At 44.5% G+C, this 14,695-nt stretch overlaps 1 protein-coding gene across 28 annotated transcripts in view; it reads left to right on the forward strand.

Moving 5' to 3' along the window:
- RYR3 (ryanodine receptor 3) overlaps nt 1-14,695 on the forward strand; it is a 514,330-nt gene that overhangs the window by 322,527 nt on the left and 177,108 nt on the right. For 27 of the 28 annotated variants that reach the window (XR_005216490.1, XM_037834372.1, XM_037834393.1 and 24 more), the window contains 4 exons: nt 6,085-6,171; nt 6,572-6,798; nt 8,278-9,079; nt 11,556-11,756. Coding sequence is in view for 27 of the 28 variants with exons in the window: in XM_037834372.1 (XP_037690300.1) it covers nt 6,085-6,171; nt 6,572-6,798; nt 8,278-9,079; nt 11,556-11,756 (1,317 nt within the window). In the remaining variant the exon portion in view is untranslated. The remainder of the gene's footprint in view (nt 1-6,084; nt 6,172-6,571; nt 6,799-8,277; nt 9,080-11,555; nt 11,757-14,695) is intronic. The other variant, XM_037834394.1, reaches the window with a different exon arrangement.

Consider the following 14,695-nt stretch of genomic DNA (forward strand, 5'->3'; position numbering starts at 1 on the left):
GAAACACTGGGGCTGTGACTTTTGACTCGGAACCCCCAAACTTCTCACCGACACAACCCAGTTATTTGCAAATAGTAAAAGTGCTTTTCCACACAGTGTGATGATACAAAGATAATCCCAGTCTGTTAAGGCCAATGTTCCCCTAACTGAGTTGAGTTCCTTAGAAGATAAATCTTCAACATATTCCTTGTTAAAAAAACATATTCTAGGGGCAGGTAAGCTTGAAAAATACCACATATTATGTCATCCTTCTGGAGTTTTGCAGTGAACATTAAACACATGAAAAACCTTAAGAAATACTTCAGTAAGAAGCCTGTCTAACCGAGCAATTCTTAAACCATTTGACCAAGAAAAGCATACTTTTACTTTACCGATCAGAAATAGCCTGAAAGTCGAGAGTTCCATGGAGCATACCTTAGGAAATGTTAAGAAATTAAATTTCTATATGAAACATTCTTACACCCTAAGAGTAGAAATGGAGAGTAACATGTTTGTATGGACCCTGTGTTGTGAGTTCAGAGAAGTGCTCCCAACCATCGAGAGTACTAAAGAAAGGCGTCATGGGGAGAAAGCATCTATACTGGATCTTTAAAGAAGAGAAAACTTCTTCCAGGAAGAGAGTGGGGAAGGTGTTCTAAGTTGAAAGAATGACACAGGAGGCGTTATGGAAATAGAGAAGCACAAGGTGTGCTTGAGGAACAATGGACAGAATAGTATGGGGCTTTTGTGGGGAGTGACTATGGTGAGAAATCCAACGGGAAAGGTAGGTATTGATGGGAAATGGGGAGTTACTGAAGGTTCTGAGCAAGAGGGTGATGTGCAGTGTTGCAGTGTTTAAGGAAGCCAACAGATTCCTGAATCACCTCCAGATTACAGCATCCAGGCTGGAAAACCTCTTGGCAGCCAGTCATCTGGCTTGTTGTTGGACCATTGGGGTCAGGTTGGGAGTGATAGAGTAGCCACCCCAAACCTGAAATGTTCAGTGGCCAAGAATAGATGGACCGAACTCTTCCTGGGGTTCTGGGACAGCATGCTGGAGACAGCTGCCTCATCTCCCCAGAACCTCCTGCAGTGTTGTGGTGCTCTGTGCACCTCGTCCTCCTGCCCTCCTGAGAAAAAGTAGACTCATCGATGCTACCACGTGGCAAGCTTGGTCCAGCAGCTGGGGCTCAAACAGCCATTTTCGGAAAGAGATCTTTGAGAAACCAGGCTTTGAGGCAGAAAGTAGAGTATTACTCTTCTGGTACTTTCTCATGATTCTACAGTCCCCAGAGAAAATGTTTGTTCACGTTACTGCTGTCCTTCAGAATCCATTAACTCTTCCTATTAACTTTTGAAATGAGTTAGACTGAAGGATTCTCCCTGAGCTGCAGAGAACTCAAATGCATCTAATAACATTTAAGCCTAGTTGGACTTGGGAGGCCCCCAAAAAAATTTTTTTCAAAGCAAAAGCAAACAAAAAAACAAAACAAAAATGGCATTCACAGCAGTAGTGACTTGTCTGCCTCAGGGAAGACCCAACGATGTTGAGGAGGTGTTACCACAGAGATGAGGATGTTGTGGCAGTTGTCGTCCCATCTTTCAGACTAATTCCTGACTGACTTTGAGCTGGTCTGTTGTTCTGTCTGAGCTGCATGTTGGCACCTACTCCTGGAGTGCCTTCCTCACCTCCAGACATAATAAATCTTGATTAATTTCTTCAGTGTTCCCAGTCACAGCTCCGGCCCCAGGGAATGTTGCTGTGATGGAGAGAGTTTCAGGGCTTCATGCCACTGACACACAGGAAGCTCACATCCAGCCAGCCCCTTCTCATTCCACAGGAGACAGTAACATGTCCAGCTGTGCGTCTGTGCTCCTGGCAGAGGCGGGGGGGGGGGGGGGTTGGTAATTGTTATTCTGAAGCTGTAGCCATTTTCATTTCTCAATTATCTCAAGAGGAGCAGGGCAGCAATATTTATTTATTGGCTTTCTCTTCAGAAAGGACCAGGAACCAAAATATTGAGTGTCGGATTCTCTCAGTGTTTCTAGAACCTCTCCATTAAATACTGCTATGCAATTTGAAAACCTTTTTTCTGTCCCACTTAATGAAATTAATGGAGAAATTGGAAATAAAAATGTATGTTCCAAAGATATTCCTTGGCGATTGCCGCCCCAGCCACACTGCTCAGAGAACAGAACTAGCTCTGCAATACAGATTTACGAGAGGGATTAGCTTTCACTTCAGGCCAGTTCCTATGCCCTGACCGTCACACAGGATTAGAAATAAAATGTCTGTTATTGCAAAGACAAAAGAGGTCAGCCATTGATAAAAGAGATCATAAGAAAAAAAAAAAGTAAAATAAAAGGGAAAAAATGGCATATCACTGTAGCCCCGAATCTAGGTTCACTGTACACCCTATTAGAATACAAGCTCCCCTTCTCGAATGCACGTTCCCTGAGGTCAGAGCCTGTGTCTCATGTTCACTGCTGCATCCCCTGTGCATGGAGCAGCATCTGACACCTACAAGTGCTCAGTATTTGTTGTCAGACCGACTGACCATGCTGAAGAGACACCTGCATTAGTTTTGTGTGTGTGTGTGTGTGTGTGTCTGTGTGTTTTAATTGTTGTGTAACAGATTACCACAAACAACGGCTTAACACAGCACACATTTATTATCTTACAGTTGTGCAGGTCAGAAGTCCTTGGGGCTTGACTGGGTTCTCCACTCAGGTTCTTCCAAAGACAAAATCCAGGTTTCAGCCCGGCTGGGCTCTTCAATCTGGAGGCTCTGCGGAAGAATCCCTTTTCAAGCTCATTCAAGGTGTTGATCGAATCCAATTCCTTGTGGTTGTTGGTCTGAGGTTCTGAGGCCTCTGTTTCCTTGCTGGCTGCCAGCTGGGGGCCACTTCCTGCTCCTAGAGGCCTCCCACAATCATTTTCATGTGGTCTCCTCCATACACAAAGTCAGCAAGGACATGTCCAGCCCTTCTCATGCTTCTCATCTCTTGGCTTCCTCTTCGGTCCTCAGCCAGAGAAAATGTTCTGCTTTTAAAGGGCTCATGGTTTTCGATTAGGCCCATCCAGATAATCTCCCTATTTTAAGGTCGACTGATTAGTAACCTTATTTATATCTGCAGAATCCCTTTTTCCAGGTAGCATGACATAACCCCAAGAGTGTCACCAGGGGCAAAGGGCATGAGGATATCTAGAATTTTGCCTACCACACCAGCAATTACCACTTTTACCCTTGTGTACCTATAGATCCTCAAGAGCCTACCTTTTGTGTTTTCTTCTTTTAGTGATTGAAGAGAAATTTCGATTGTTCAACATGGTGGGCGTGTACTCGGCATGGTAGAAATAAACCTATCCCAGAACATCCTAAATGCCTTCAAATCCCCTACTTTCTGCAGGGAGGATAGAGGAGGGCCCTGAAGTTTGGCTGGGTGGTTTACAAAGCTTGCGGGGACCAGTCTGAGGGACCTGAAAACTTACCAGTCCTTTCAGGCCATGGCCCTTGCACTGGAGTGATTTAGTTCAGTATTTGTTGTCAGACTGACTGACCATGCTGAAGAGACACCTGCATTAGTTTTGTGTGTGTGTGTGTGTGTGTGTGTTTTAATTGTTGTGTAACAAATTACCACAAACAACAGCTTAACACAGCACACATTTATTATCTTACAGTTCTGCAGGTCAGAAGTCCTTGATGAGTGCACTCATCAGTCCCAACTAGCACAGCACTCAGGGGCTTCCTGCTGATCGAGGTGAAGTTTTCTCACCCACCAGAGCTCAGCTTGCTGAAAGCTGCAATGACTTGAGGGTTGCAAGTTATTCTGGATGTTACATAGTAAATGTTTGGGAAATCTGGAGGCCAGACCAGGGATGATTCCTGCCTTTTGGCCAAAGTCAGAACAGTATCAAATCAGAATTTCGTGTTTGTATATTTCACTTCTTTAAACCAAAGGTCAGACAAAAAGCGGGCAACTCTAATTATTTGTTAAATTTCTCTTCCAAATCTTATTTCTAGTTTTAGCATCAAATGTTCATACCTGAAATAGGAGCCCTCTGCAGTGTACTGAGAATGACCCACGTACTGAGCACAAGCGGGCTTTAAGCAGTCTGGCCTGTTCCATCACGAGCAAATGATTGCTCTGGTCCTGCAATCTTTAACTTACAGCCATGAAATTTTTCTATAAAGCGTATATCAAATGCATCTAGGAAGTTTATTATTTAAAGGAAGCCTGTAACAAATACGCGTACAAAAAGAAAACCTGCTCTATCCATTTTCTAATGCATGTAACAAATAACCACAGACCTGGTGGCCTAAAACAGCACTGGTTTGTTTTCTCAGCATCTGTGGGTCAGGAATCTGCGCACAGTTTAACTGGATGCTCTGCTCAGGTTTTCACAAGACTGCAGTCAAGGCGCCAACCAGGCTGTATTCTTATTCCGGAGCTTGGGGGCCTCTTTCAAGCGCCCATGATTGTTGGCAGAATCCATTTCCTTGCAGTTGCAGCACTGAGGTCCCCATTTTCTTGCTGGCCAAAAACCAGGGACCACTGTTAGATCCTTGAGGCCACCCACAGTTCCTTGCCATGTGGCTCTCTCACGGGCCTTCTCACTACATGGCAGCTTACTTCTCTGAGGCCGGCAGGGACGCCCTCTCTCTAGTCTGCTAAAATAGAGTCATATATAATGCAACACAACCATCACCTTTGCCATAGCCTATTGGCTAGAAACAAGTCACAGTTTCCAGGGAAGGGGATTATGCATGAGTATGACTCGTTGGAGACTGCCTTAGGGTATGTCTGCCATTTCCATCTTAATTTGGGAGGTGAGGAGAATTGCAAAAATTTCCTAATGTCTGAATGTGCTTAAAGACAAAGTCCCAGTGTATGGGCAGACTTCATGTTTTCTTCCATAAACTACCAGTGACTTTCCATGGGAAGCTCTAGTAGTAGATGAGCCGGAGGCTGCTCTGAGTCTGAACAAAACCTTACAGCAGGATGGATGGATGGGTGGGGTAGGTGGATAGATATAGAAAGATATGGCAAATGTGGCAAAATGTTAAAAAAAGTTGGTGGATATAGGTATGTGGGGGTAGGGGTATGTTGGAGTTCGTTGTATGGGTTTTGTATTACATTTGCTAGTGTTCTGTAAGTTTGAAATTATTTCAAAATAATTTTGTTTAAAAAATCCTACAGCCTAGTGCGGAAGTGATAAATGGAGCCCCTGTTGTCACCAATAAATAAACCTATATTCCCCATCTAAGTGGCTGTTAAAAGACAATCAGTGAATCCAGAACCATTTAACATAAGAACCAGAATTATAAAGAGAAAGGCAGAGAAACTCATTTTCTGCTTATAGACCAGCAGGTCCTCTGGGGGAAATTTTGCCTCTCTCCACCCCAGGGGCATTTGGCAATGTCTAGAGACATTTGTGGTTGTCATGACTGTGGTGATGGGGGTGTTGCTATTGACATATTGGGTAGAAGTCAGGGATGCTGCTGAAAGTCCTACAATGCACAGGACAGCTCCCCACAACAAAGAATTACTGGCCCCAGATGTTAATGGTGTCAAAGTCAAGAAACCCTGCTGTACAATCTCCCTGTGCTTGTCTGCCTAATGTCCATTCACCTTCAGAAATTATCCCAAATCACCTGAGCACCCTCGATTGTACTCTTCTCCTTTGGACAGGAGCGGTGGTGCTGCCAGCGGTGCTGGTTATCTCCGTGCTCTGGGAAATGCAAGCACAGCCCATTGTTCGATGACCTCCAGCAGGCCTTGCTGTGGGTGGTGACCTAGTAACTCCCTCCCTGTGACCATCCTCCCAAGCCCTGGAGAGAACTGTTGGCTGCAGTTACCTGAGAGAGAAAGCCAAAGGAAGGGCGATTGTTCAGCCCCAAATAGGGAATTTAAGGTGGGGGCAGTGACAATACCTACTAATAGGCACCACATCCTGAGGATTTTTGAGCAGTGGAGAATGACCAGCCAGCTGGCTGTCCAGTTTCAGCCCAGGTTAGAATAAGGTTGTTGACTAAAGCACCCCATGACTTTGTTGTGATTTTGTAACTCGGGGCAAACCTCTCGATCTGTTTTGGTTTCCAGGTGGAGCCCAATACCAAAGTGTTTCCAGCAGTCTTTCTGCAGCCCACAAGCACTTCTTTGTTTCAGTTTGAACTTGGGAAGCTGAAGGTATTTTTCTGTCCCCTCGTTGAACAAACAACAGAAGGCAGCATTGACCATTAGAGGGAAAATCCCTGGCCTGAGAAAAAAGGGAAAGCCCGCTTCCTTATCATACTCCCCTCCCACTTTAGGGTTCCTGAATCCTACACCTGCCTGTGAAATGCAGATGACAGAACAGTGTGTTCTCATTTCTCCCTCCCCCTTCCTCCTCTATTGGGTGCTGAAAGAATTAATTAACATTCATACAGTACATTTTTCAAGGTCTTAATTAATACTGGTAAAGCTCTTAGAGATCCCCTGGATACGTTTGTCTCTCTTTAACTGATAATAACCAGGTGCATTATTCACCAGTTGACGATCTACATTGCACGTGTGTTTTCCTCTCTTTTGCGGTTCTGCCTTGCCCCAGAATGCCATGCCCCTGTCTGCGGCCATATTTAAGAGTGAAGAGAAGAACCCAGTCCCACAGTGTCCACCTCGGCTGGACGTCCAGACCATCCAGCCCGTGCTCTGGAGCCGCATGCCCAGCAGCTTCCTGAAGGTGGAGACAGAGCGGGTGAGCGAGCGCCATGGCTGGGTGGTGCAGTGCCTGGAGCCGCTGCAGATGATGGCTCTCCATATCCCTGAGGAGAACAGGTACTGGCGAGACCCGGAGAGGATGGGGCAGGCGAGGCAGGGCCAGACATGCGCAGAAGAGTGCTAGGAGCTTGTCATTGGCCCAGGGTCCTGCTCAGTCCCAAGATTACTGTTGATTTGCCCAAAAGCCTCTGTTTCTAATTCTTTTCCTTCCCCACATACATTATTCACTCAAACAATAATGAAACAGGAGGAAATCCAGTATGATTTGCCTGCCACAGGACCTTCACAGTGGCTCCTAGTGCCAGGAGTCAGGGAATATATCTATACCTTTAATTAAAAATTCAATGACCCAACAATACACATTATTTATGAAAAGAAGGGAAAGAATAAGGCATGCCTATCTTGATTTAGGGAACCAAGAATCAGGCTCCCGGTCTCTCTGTTAAGAGGTGCTTTTGGATTATGGCCTGGGTTTGATCCCAGCTCTATTACTTTCTGGCTATGTGGCCTTGGGTGATTTACTCATACACTCAGAGACTCAGTCTCTTCATCTATGCTATAAGAATAATCCCCACCCAACAAGTTGCTGGGAAGAAAAATCGAGATGGTATAGGTAAATATCTAGTACAGTTTCTGGATATAGGAAGAATTAAATAAATTTGGTTGTTTTGGATACTATTTTGCCTTGATCACTCTGACTGAAACAGTAATGAAGGGGAGGATGGAGTTATGCATCCTATTTAGATATCCCATGGGATATGGGCAGCAGCAGGGTAGGCTGGTGCAGGAAAGGAGCAGAGAACACCATGAGCTCAGCTGAGTGAGCCAGTTCTAGAGGTACGCAGATCCAGGATGGGTAAAGATCAGGAGGAGTAAGGCAAATGCAGGATCTAAGCAGGGATCAGAGCTTGAGCCCTGGGCACTTGCAAATGAGCAACACAGACAAACAGAGCTCTAAAATCAAGAAGGGAAAAGTGAATTGGATTATGCCAGTGATCACAGGATGGAAAGTATTTCGTCCCTGGTGAAGAGAGTTCAGGTGCGTTTGTTTCTATGGGAGAGAAAACCCCATGGATAGTGGTAGATTGGGGATTATTCAGATGATGTAGATGGTAGGTTGACAGAGACCTAAGCTACATCTTCTGAGGGACTCTTACATCAGGAACAGAGGAGTCACTTGAACCTACAAATTTGAGGACCGGCAAACTGTGCCATATACCTACATGATTTTCAGTTTGGGAGTTTTGGTATTTTCCCTAATGAGAGGGACTTTCGGATATGTTAAGCCAGGATCTTTTAAGGCTTTTGAGAGGCTTGTAGTTAGAAGTGGTAGACTATCAGTAACTGGATAAGGACTGGGGCTGAGAGAGGAATGGTAACCTATAAGAGCAAGTGTACCTGAGATGACTCCTTCCTTCCATCCCCTCACCCTTGTTGGGTTGGGTGAAATCCCAGGGGATGCAGCAGGAGAGAACTGTGCTGAATTCTGCTGCATTCTTCTTCCTATGGAGTAATTGATTCCTTGTCCATCCCCAGGTGTGTGGATATCTTGGAGCTCTGCGAGCAGAAGGACTTGATGCGGTTCCATTACCACACACTGAGACTCTACAGCGCCGTGTGTGCCCTGGGAAACAACCGAGTAGCCTATGCCCTGTGCAGCCACGTGGACCTCTCCCAGCTCTTCTACACCATTGACAACAAGTACCTCCCCGGCCTCCTTCGAGCTGGCTTCTATGACCTGCTCATCAGCATCCACCTGGCCCAAGCTAAGGAGAGGAAGCTGATGATGAAGAATGAATACATCATCCCCATTACCAGCACCACCAGGAAAATACGCCTGTACCCAGATGAGTCCAAGAGGCATGGGCTGCCTGGGGTGGGCCTAAGAACGTGCCTCAAGCCAGGGTTCCGGTTCTCCACCCCTTGCTTTGTGGTGACCAGTGAGGAGCACCAGAAGCAGAGCCCCGAGATTCCCTTGGACTTTCTGAAGACAAAGGCATTGAGCATGCTGACTGAGGCAGTGCAGTGCAGCGGGGCTCACATCCGTGACCCTGTTGGGGGATCTGTGGAGTTCCAGTTTGTGCCCGTGCTGAAACTCATTGGAACCCTGCTGGTCATGGGGGTGTTTGATGACGATGACATTCGGCAGATCCTCCTCCTGGTTGATCCCTCTGTGTTTGGGGAGCACAGTGCAGAGACAGAGGAGGTAGCAGAAAAGGAGGAAGTGACCCAGGTGGAGGAAAAGGCAGTGGAGGCTGGGGAAAAGGCCAGCAAGGAGGCACAGGCTCCAGTCAAAGGCTTATTGCAGACCCGATTGCCTGAGTCCGTCAAAGTACAGGTAACTCAGGGCCACAGCAAAGATCAGCCCTTGGAAAGGGCCCGGGAGGGAGACAGTGCAGCCAGGTAGTGAGGCCGGGACTGTGAGCGCTGGGCTCTGGCCTAAACCTGATGCTAAGAGAGTGTAGCAGAGATGCTCAGAAAGAGGCATTTACCACCGTGTTTGTATCTGACATAGGATCATGCACTCTCATACTCCCCAAGACAACATGAAAATGCTAACCCTCACCAGTAAAGCTTTAGCATTGTTTTTCTGGTACCAGATCTTATCTGTTACCCTTACCCTTTGGAACCAGAGGGCCCATTTGTGAGATAGCTGTGTAGACAGGGGGAAGAGCCTTTGGCTGAGGAGTGAACCAGAAGTCACTGGCTCATAGGGTGATCCCACTTATCAGCTGCCCTCATTTGGTGCCTGTCAGAGCCTTAGCTTTATTATTTGTAAAATATGGATGAAAATATAATAAAAATAATATTAGAATATATTTTTGTAAAATATAATATGAAATACATTTATCACAAAATAGAACAAAGTAATCTATAGTAGAAGCTTTTATCCAGTGTGGTGGAATTGATAGTTGGTTAATTCATCAAACTATATAGAGTTTCTAGAATATAAAAGAGAAGCACAACACGTTTTACATATCTACCTTGAATTTTTTATTAAAACATAAAAAACTGCTATGTTGATGTAGGGCCAAGATCTATCTTACTCTCCCTCTCCCCCTTGCTCCCTCACTCCCCCACCCCTTCTCTCCCCCATCCATTACCAACACTTTTTCATCATCCCAAACAGAAATTCTGTACCTGTTAAGCAATAACTCCCCATTCCCCCCACCCCACTCTCAGCCCCTAGAAACCTGTAATCTTCTCTTTTTGAGTTTGCTTATTATAGGTATTTCATATAAGTGAAATCATACAATATTAATAATTTTGTGTCTTATTTCATTCATCAAGATATTGTCCTGGGTTCATCCATGTATCAGAACTTCATTCCTTTCATATCAGAATAATATTCTGTTTCATTTATCCATTCATCTGTTGATGGATACTTGTGTTGCTTCTACCTTTTGGCAATTGTGAATAATGCTATGAATATTATATACAAATATCTGAGTCCCTGTTTTCAATTCTTTGGGATATATACCTAGAAGTGGAAATGCCAAGTCCTATGATGAATCTTGGTCCACAGTGGCTGCACCATTTTACATTCCCATCAGCAATGTACAAGGTTCCTATTTCTCTGTATCCTCACCAACACTTGTTATTTTCCTTTTGTTTTTTAATAAGTCATCCTGGTGGTTTGAAATGGTTCTCACCATGTCTTGATCTACATTTTCCTAATGACTAATGATGTTGAGCACAAGAGCTCTTCATTAATGTGAGCCCACTGACTGGCACTTTTTTTTTTTTTTTTTTTACATCAATGACCCCACCTACAACTGGTACTTTGTCTTTCAAGTAGTCTATGGATTTAAAGGTATTTGTAAAGCAGCCCAAGTGCAGAATGCATCTAGATTTTTATAATTTTTTTCTCTCAATTTTTTTGTATTTGTCTAACTCACACCCAATTATAGCAATTTTTAAAAAAAACAACCCATTTTTAATAGATGTTTTATGGTCACTCACTCCATTTAGCTTTCATATTTCACTGGCTCCCGTAATATTTAATTAAATGATGTAATTACAATAACAAATACGACAGGCATAAATCTCTGGGTTCTTATTTGCTGGTGGGAGCACCCGTGTGCAGATAGACAAGAGAGTGTCCAGCTAGGGGTGAGCATTGATGGGCAAAGGCCACCCATCATCTGTGCACAGATGAATGGACCAGCAAGTGGCCATTGACTACGTGGGATAGTAACGTAGAGGTGGTTTAATAGGACTTCTGCTTTAATGAGAATATCAGGAACACTCTGAGGATTAAAGGAGATCAAGTATGACAAGTGCCTGGCACAGTATCTGATGAAGAGTAAGTGCTCAATAAGTCAGGAATCTTGTTGCTGTTGGTGTTAGTACAGTAGTGATAAGATTAGTACTGACCACAGGAAACAGTGCAGGTAAACAAAAGACAATGAAAGATGAGGAGGGGAACAAAAGTGTCTATTTCCCATTACCCAAGGCTGGAAGATGTCTGGAAGGAGGGAGTGCTTGATTCAGTTGCTTTCATACCGAGCTTGAAACCCCAGGAAAACACTTTCTTGGAAATGCTGTTCTCTTTCCATGGGTAGATTTATTTTGCCTTCAGTGAGCTCCTTTTCCTGTTGTTCCTTGGCCTTAGTGGTGAAGAGCTGGTGTGTGGATTCAGGCAGACTTGGATTCCACTAATAGGTCTGTAGGTTACTAACTTTGTGACACTGTACAAGTTACTTAAATTACCTAAGTCTCAGTGTTACCATCTGTAAAATGGGGATGATTGCTGCTTCTCCAATGCACGTGAGATGCTAATATGTAAATGCACCTATATGCTTGCGTTGCAGATGTGTGAGCTCCTCACCTACCTCTGCGACTGTGAGCTGCAGCACCGAGTAGAGGCCATTGTGGCATTTGGTGACATTTATGTCTCCAAGCTGCAGGCAAACCAGAAATTCCGCTACAACGAGCTCATGCAGGCCCTGAACATGTCTGCAGCCCTGACTGCCCGGAAGACCAGGGAGTTCCGCTCGCCCCCACAGGAGCAGGTGAGAGCCACAGGACCCAGGAAACCAGTATCGTGCCTGGGGCAGCCACAGAGCTGTGGAGGATTAAAAGACCCCCCTCCCTGAGAGAGCAGGAGACAGGTCCAGTTCTCCATGGATCAGTCACCATACTAATGATGAGTGAAGGAGTATCAACACATAGGGCAGGGATTCCTTCCTTCTCTTGCCCATTCCTACCAATACCCGTATCACACAGCCAAAGACCAGATCACTGTTGGGATTCAATTTTCACCTCAGCAAGTATCCACCACTTAGAAGAATCTCTTTCCAGCCCTTGCAAAAGTTACTACCTCTCCATCAGAGATCATGAGAAAATTGTCAACCTGCCCTGATTTACAAGAGTTAGTCCACAGCCTTCCTCATCCCGTCTGTCCAAACCCCTGTGCTGCCCAATGCTGCTGCCCCACCCCCACCCCCACAAAGCTACCCCAACCCTGTGAAACTTGGAGAACCGGATTCCGCAAGTGAGATCTCTTTTGTGATGTGTGGCTTCAGTTCTTTGCACTCCCTGACTATAGTCGGCTTTGCCCATTTGGGAAGGCTGCTTTGAGAAGAGGCATCTTGTAGAAGAACAGTTTCCATTTATCCCCACTCCTTACACCCTGCAGGCTGATTGGCTGCTGCTTCCTAGGTGTTCAAAAGAGAAGATAGATCTTTCAGTGAAGAAATTAGTTTTCTGTCTCTGAAGGCAGATCTTTCGATCTTATATACATTTAATAAACAGCCTATCCATAAGTTGTTGTCAGTGTAGTAGCCACCATTTTATATTAATGGCACAGCTGCAACTAGGACCAATTACTTTCCTAACCTATTTTATAGAGCCTAGATATTTATATTGGCTTAAAAATGAACCACATGTCTTGGCTTTGAAAAGATTCACTTGAAGGATACTGGCCTTGCTAAAGAGTAGGCAAAGCTTATTATCTTTTTGCTAGAGGCAAAATGAGAATGCCCCTACGATTGATGGGAGTAGATCATTTTGCAGTGGCCAGGAAAATGCACAAGTGTGCTGCTCCCACGGTCACCTGCAAGTAGTATTCATGAAGGCTCTGCAGGTGTTGTCAGGCTGCTTTTAGATGGCAACAAGTGTGAATGTCATCTGCCCCATTTCACTGGGCCAATGCTGGCTCTTCCTTTTATTTGTGAATAATGGGAAGGCAGAGTGGTTTGGTAATTACAGCACCAGCATTGGTTTCAGATTGTGGGGCTCCCACCATGGCTCCCCCATTACTTGCTGTCTGTCTCAGTTTCTTCATCTGCGAAATGTGGTTAACATTTGCATTTCTCTCCCAGGATTCTTGTGAGGATCACATGAGACAGTTCGTTTAGAGGGCTTAGCACAAGGCCTGTCACAGAATAAGCATTTTATTCTGCAAGTGCTAAGAGCTACCATTGGTATTGGTGTTAGAAATATGTTCATTTGCCTCATGCCATGTTCTGTGACCTTCTGTCAGTGACCCAGTCAGCAGAGCTTATGCGAGTTTTCCAGTATCTCCTTAGCTCAGCTGAGACTCAGATCGTCCCCTAACATGAGTCCTCATGGCACATCTCATGCTGGCTCCTGCCCTTCCTTTCCCCATCCTGCCTCCATACCTGCTCCTCTGCCCTTCCCAGAGCCCACCGTCACTTCCTCTTTTACTCTTCTAAACAGTCCTGTGGCCAGTCATTTCAGAATTGTTTCAGAAGAGTAAGTCAAGAAATTCTGTCCTGATGTATTAGACCAGTGATTCTCAAGCTTGAGCCGACAACAGAATAACCTTAAGGGCTTATTAAAGCACAGATTGCTTGGCCCCACACCTACAGTTTCTAATCCACTGAGTCTAAAGTGGAGTCCAATAATTTGTATCATTATCAAGTATCCAGGTGATGAGGCCCAGGAATAAAATGAAAGAGGGGACACTTGCTTCTATGTCCCATCAGCCATCCCTCCCAGATTGTTCAATCCCATCCAGAAGGATCCTACCCATAGAGTTCTCTGCATAATTAGAAACTTAACATCGTCAAAGGATAGAGGGAATATATATCCATTTCAGAGGGCAGCAAGTGATTTTTAAATCACTTGAAAAGTAGGATGCGTGGAAATTAAGAATTTTTAAAAGGTTTGATTATCTCACTGTTCCATATCCTTTGAAGAGAAAATAGAACTTTTCAGCCCTGTATCCACAGAGTATTCAGATAGATGAAAAATCTACTTGGGGGATGTAATTAAAAGCAAAAGAAGATAAAACTAAGATTAGTCCCCTGGTTGTTGGCAAATTAGCCAAGCAGAGTCAGCCAGTCGTTCACTTTCAACAGGACTTCATTCAAGGGCACGACCTGCAGCAGAAAATTCAGCCCACTCTGTCTGTTTTTTGCCCTGCAGTCTTATTTGGCCACTGAAGTATTCCGCCGAAGGAAAGACCTGTCAATATAGAAATTAGTTTCCAGACCTCTGAAACCAGATCTTTTGATCTAATTTTTATTTAACCAACAACCTATCAGTAAATATTGTGGATATGGTTACCATAATTTAATATGACACAACCACAACAATTACTTTCCTAACCTGTTTTATGTATATTATTTAATTACAAACAACATCTCTACCTTCTTCTAAAATTTGATTTATAGTAGGTGCTTTAAGTAAGGTTCTTCCTAATAGTGTTCATGGTTTAACCAAAGAGACTGTAAATTTTTTAACCAAGAAATCCTAAACAGAACACTCCTGCCTGGTGTTTAGGTTACCCTTCCTGAGTCAGCAAAATGGACAAGATTACCTCTAGTTATTTCTTTAGTCCTTCCAGATATTCACTGACCTGGGGTTGTGGGTCTGTGGAAAGAATTCAGAAGTCTAGGAACCTGGGTGGGAAATGAACTACAGCTTTATTTTCACCAGCTTTCCACTTACCTCTGATAGTATTTACTTCAGTTATTAATGTACT

The sequence above is a fragment of the Choloepus didactylus genome, chromosome 4 (assembly GCF_015220235.1).
Source record: "Choloepus didactylus isolate mChoDid1 chromosome 4, mChoDid1.pri, whole genome shotgun sequence".
In the NCBI taxonomy this organism is placed as follows: domain Eukaryota; kingdom Metazoa; phylum Chordata; class Mammalia; order Pilosa; family Megalonychidae; genus Choloepus; species Choloepus didactylus.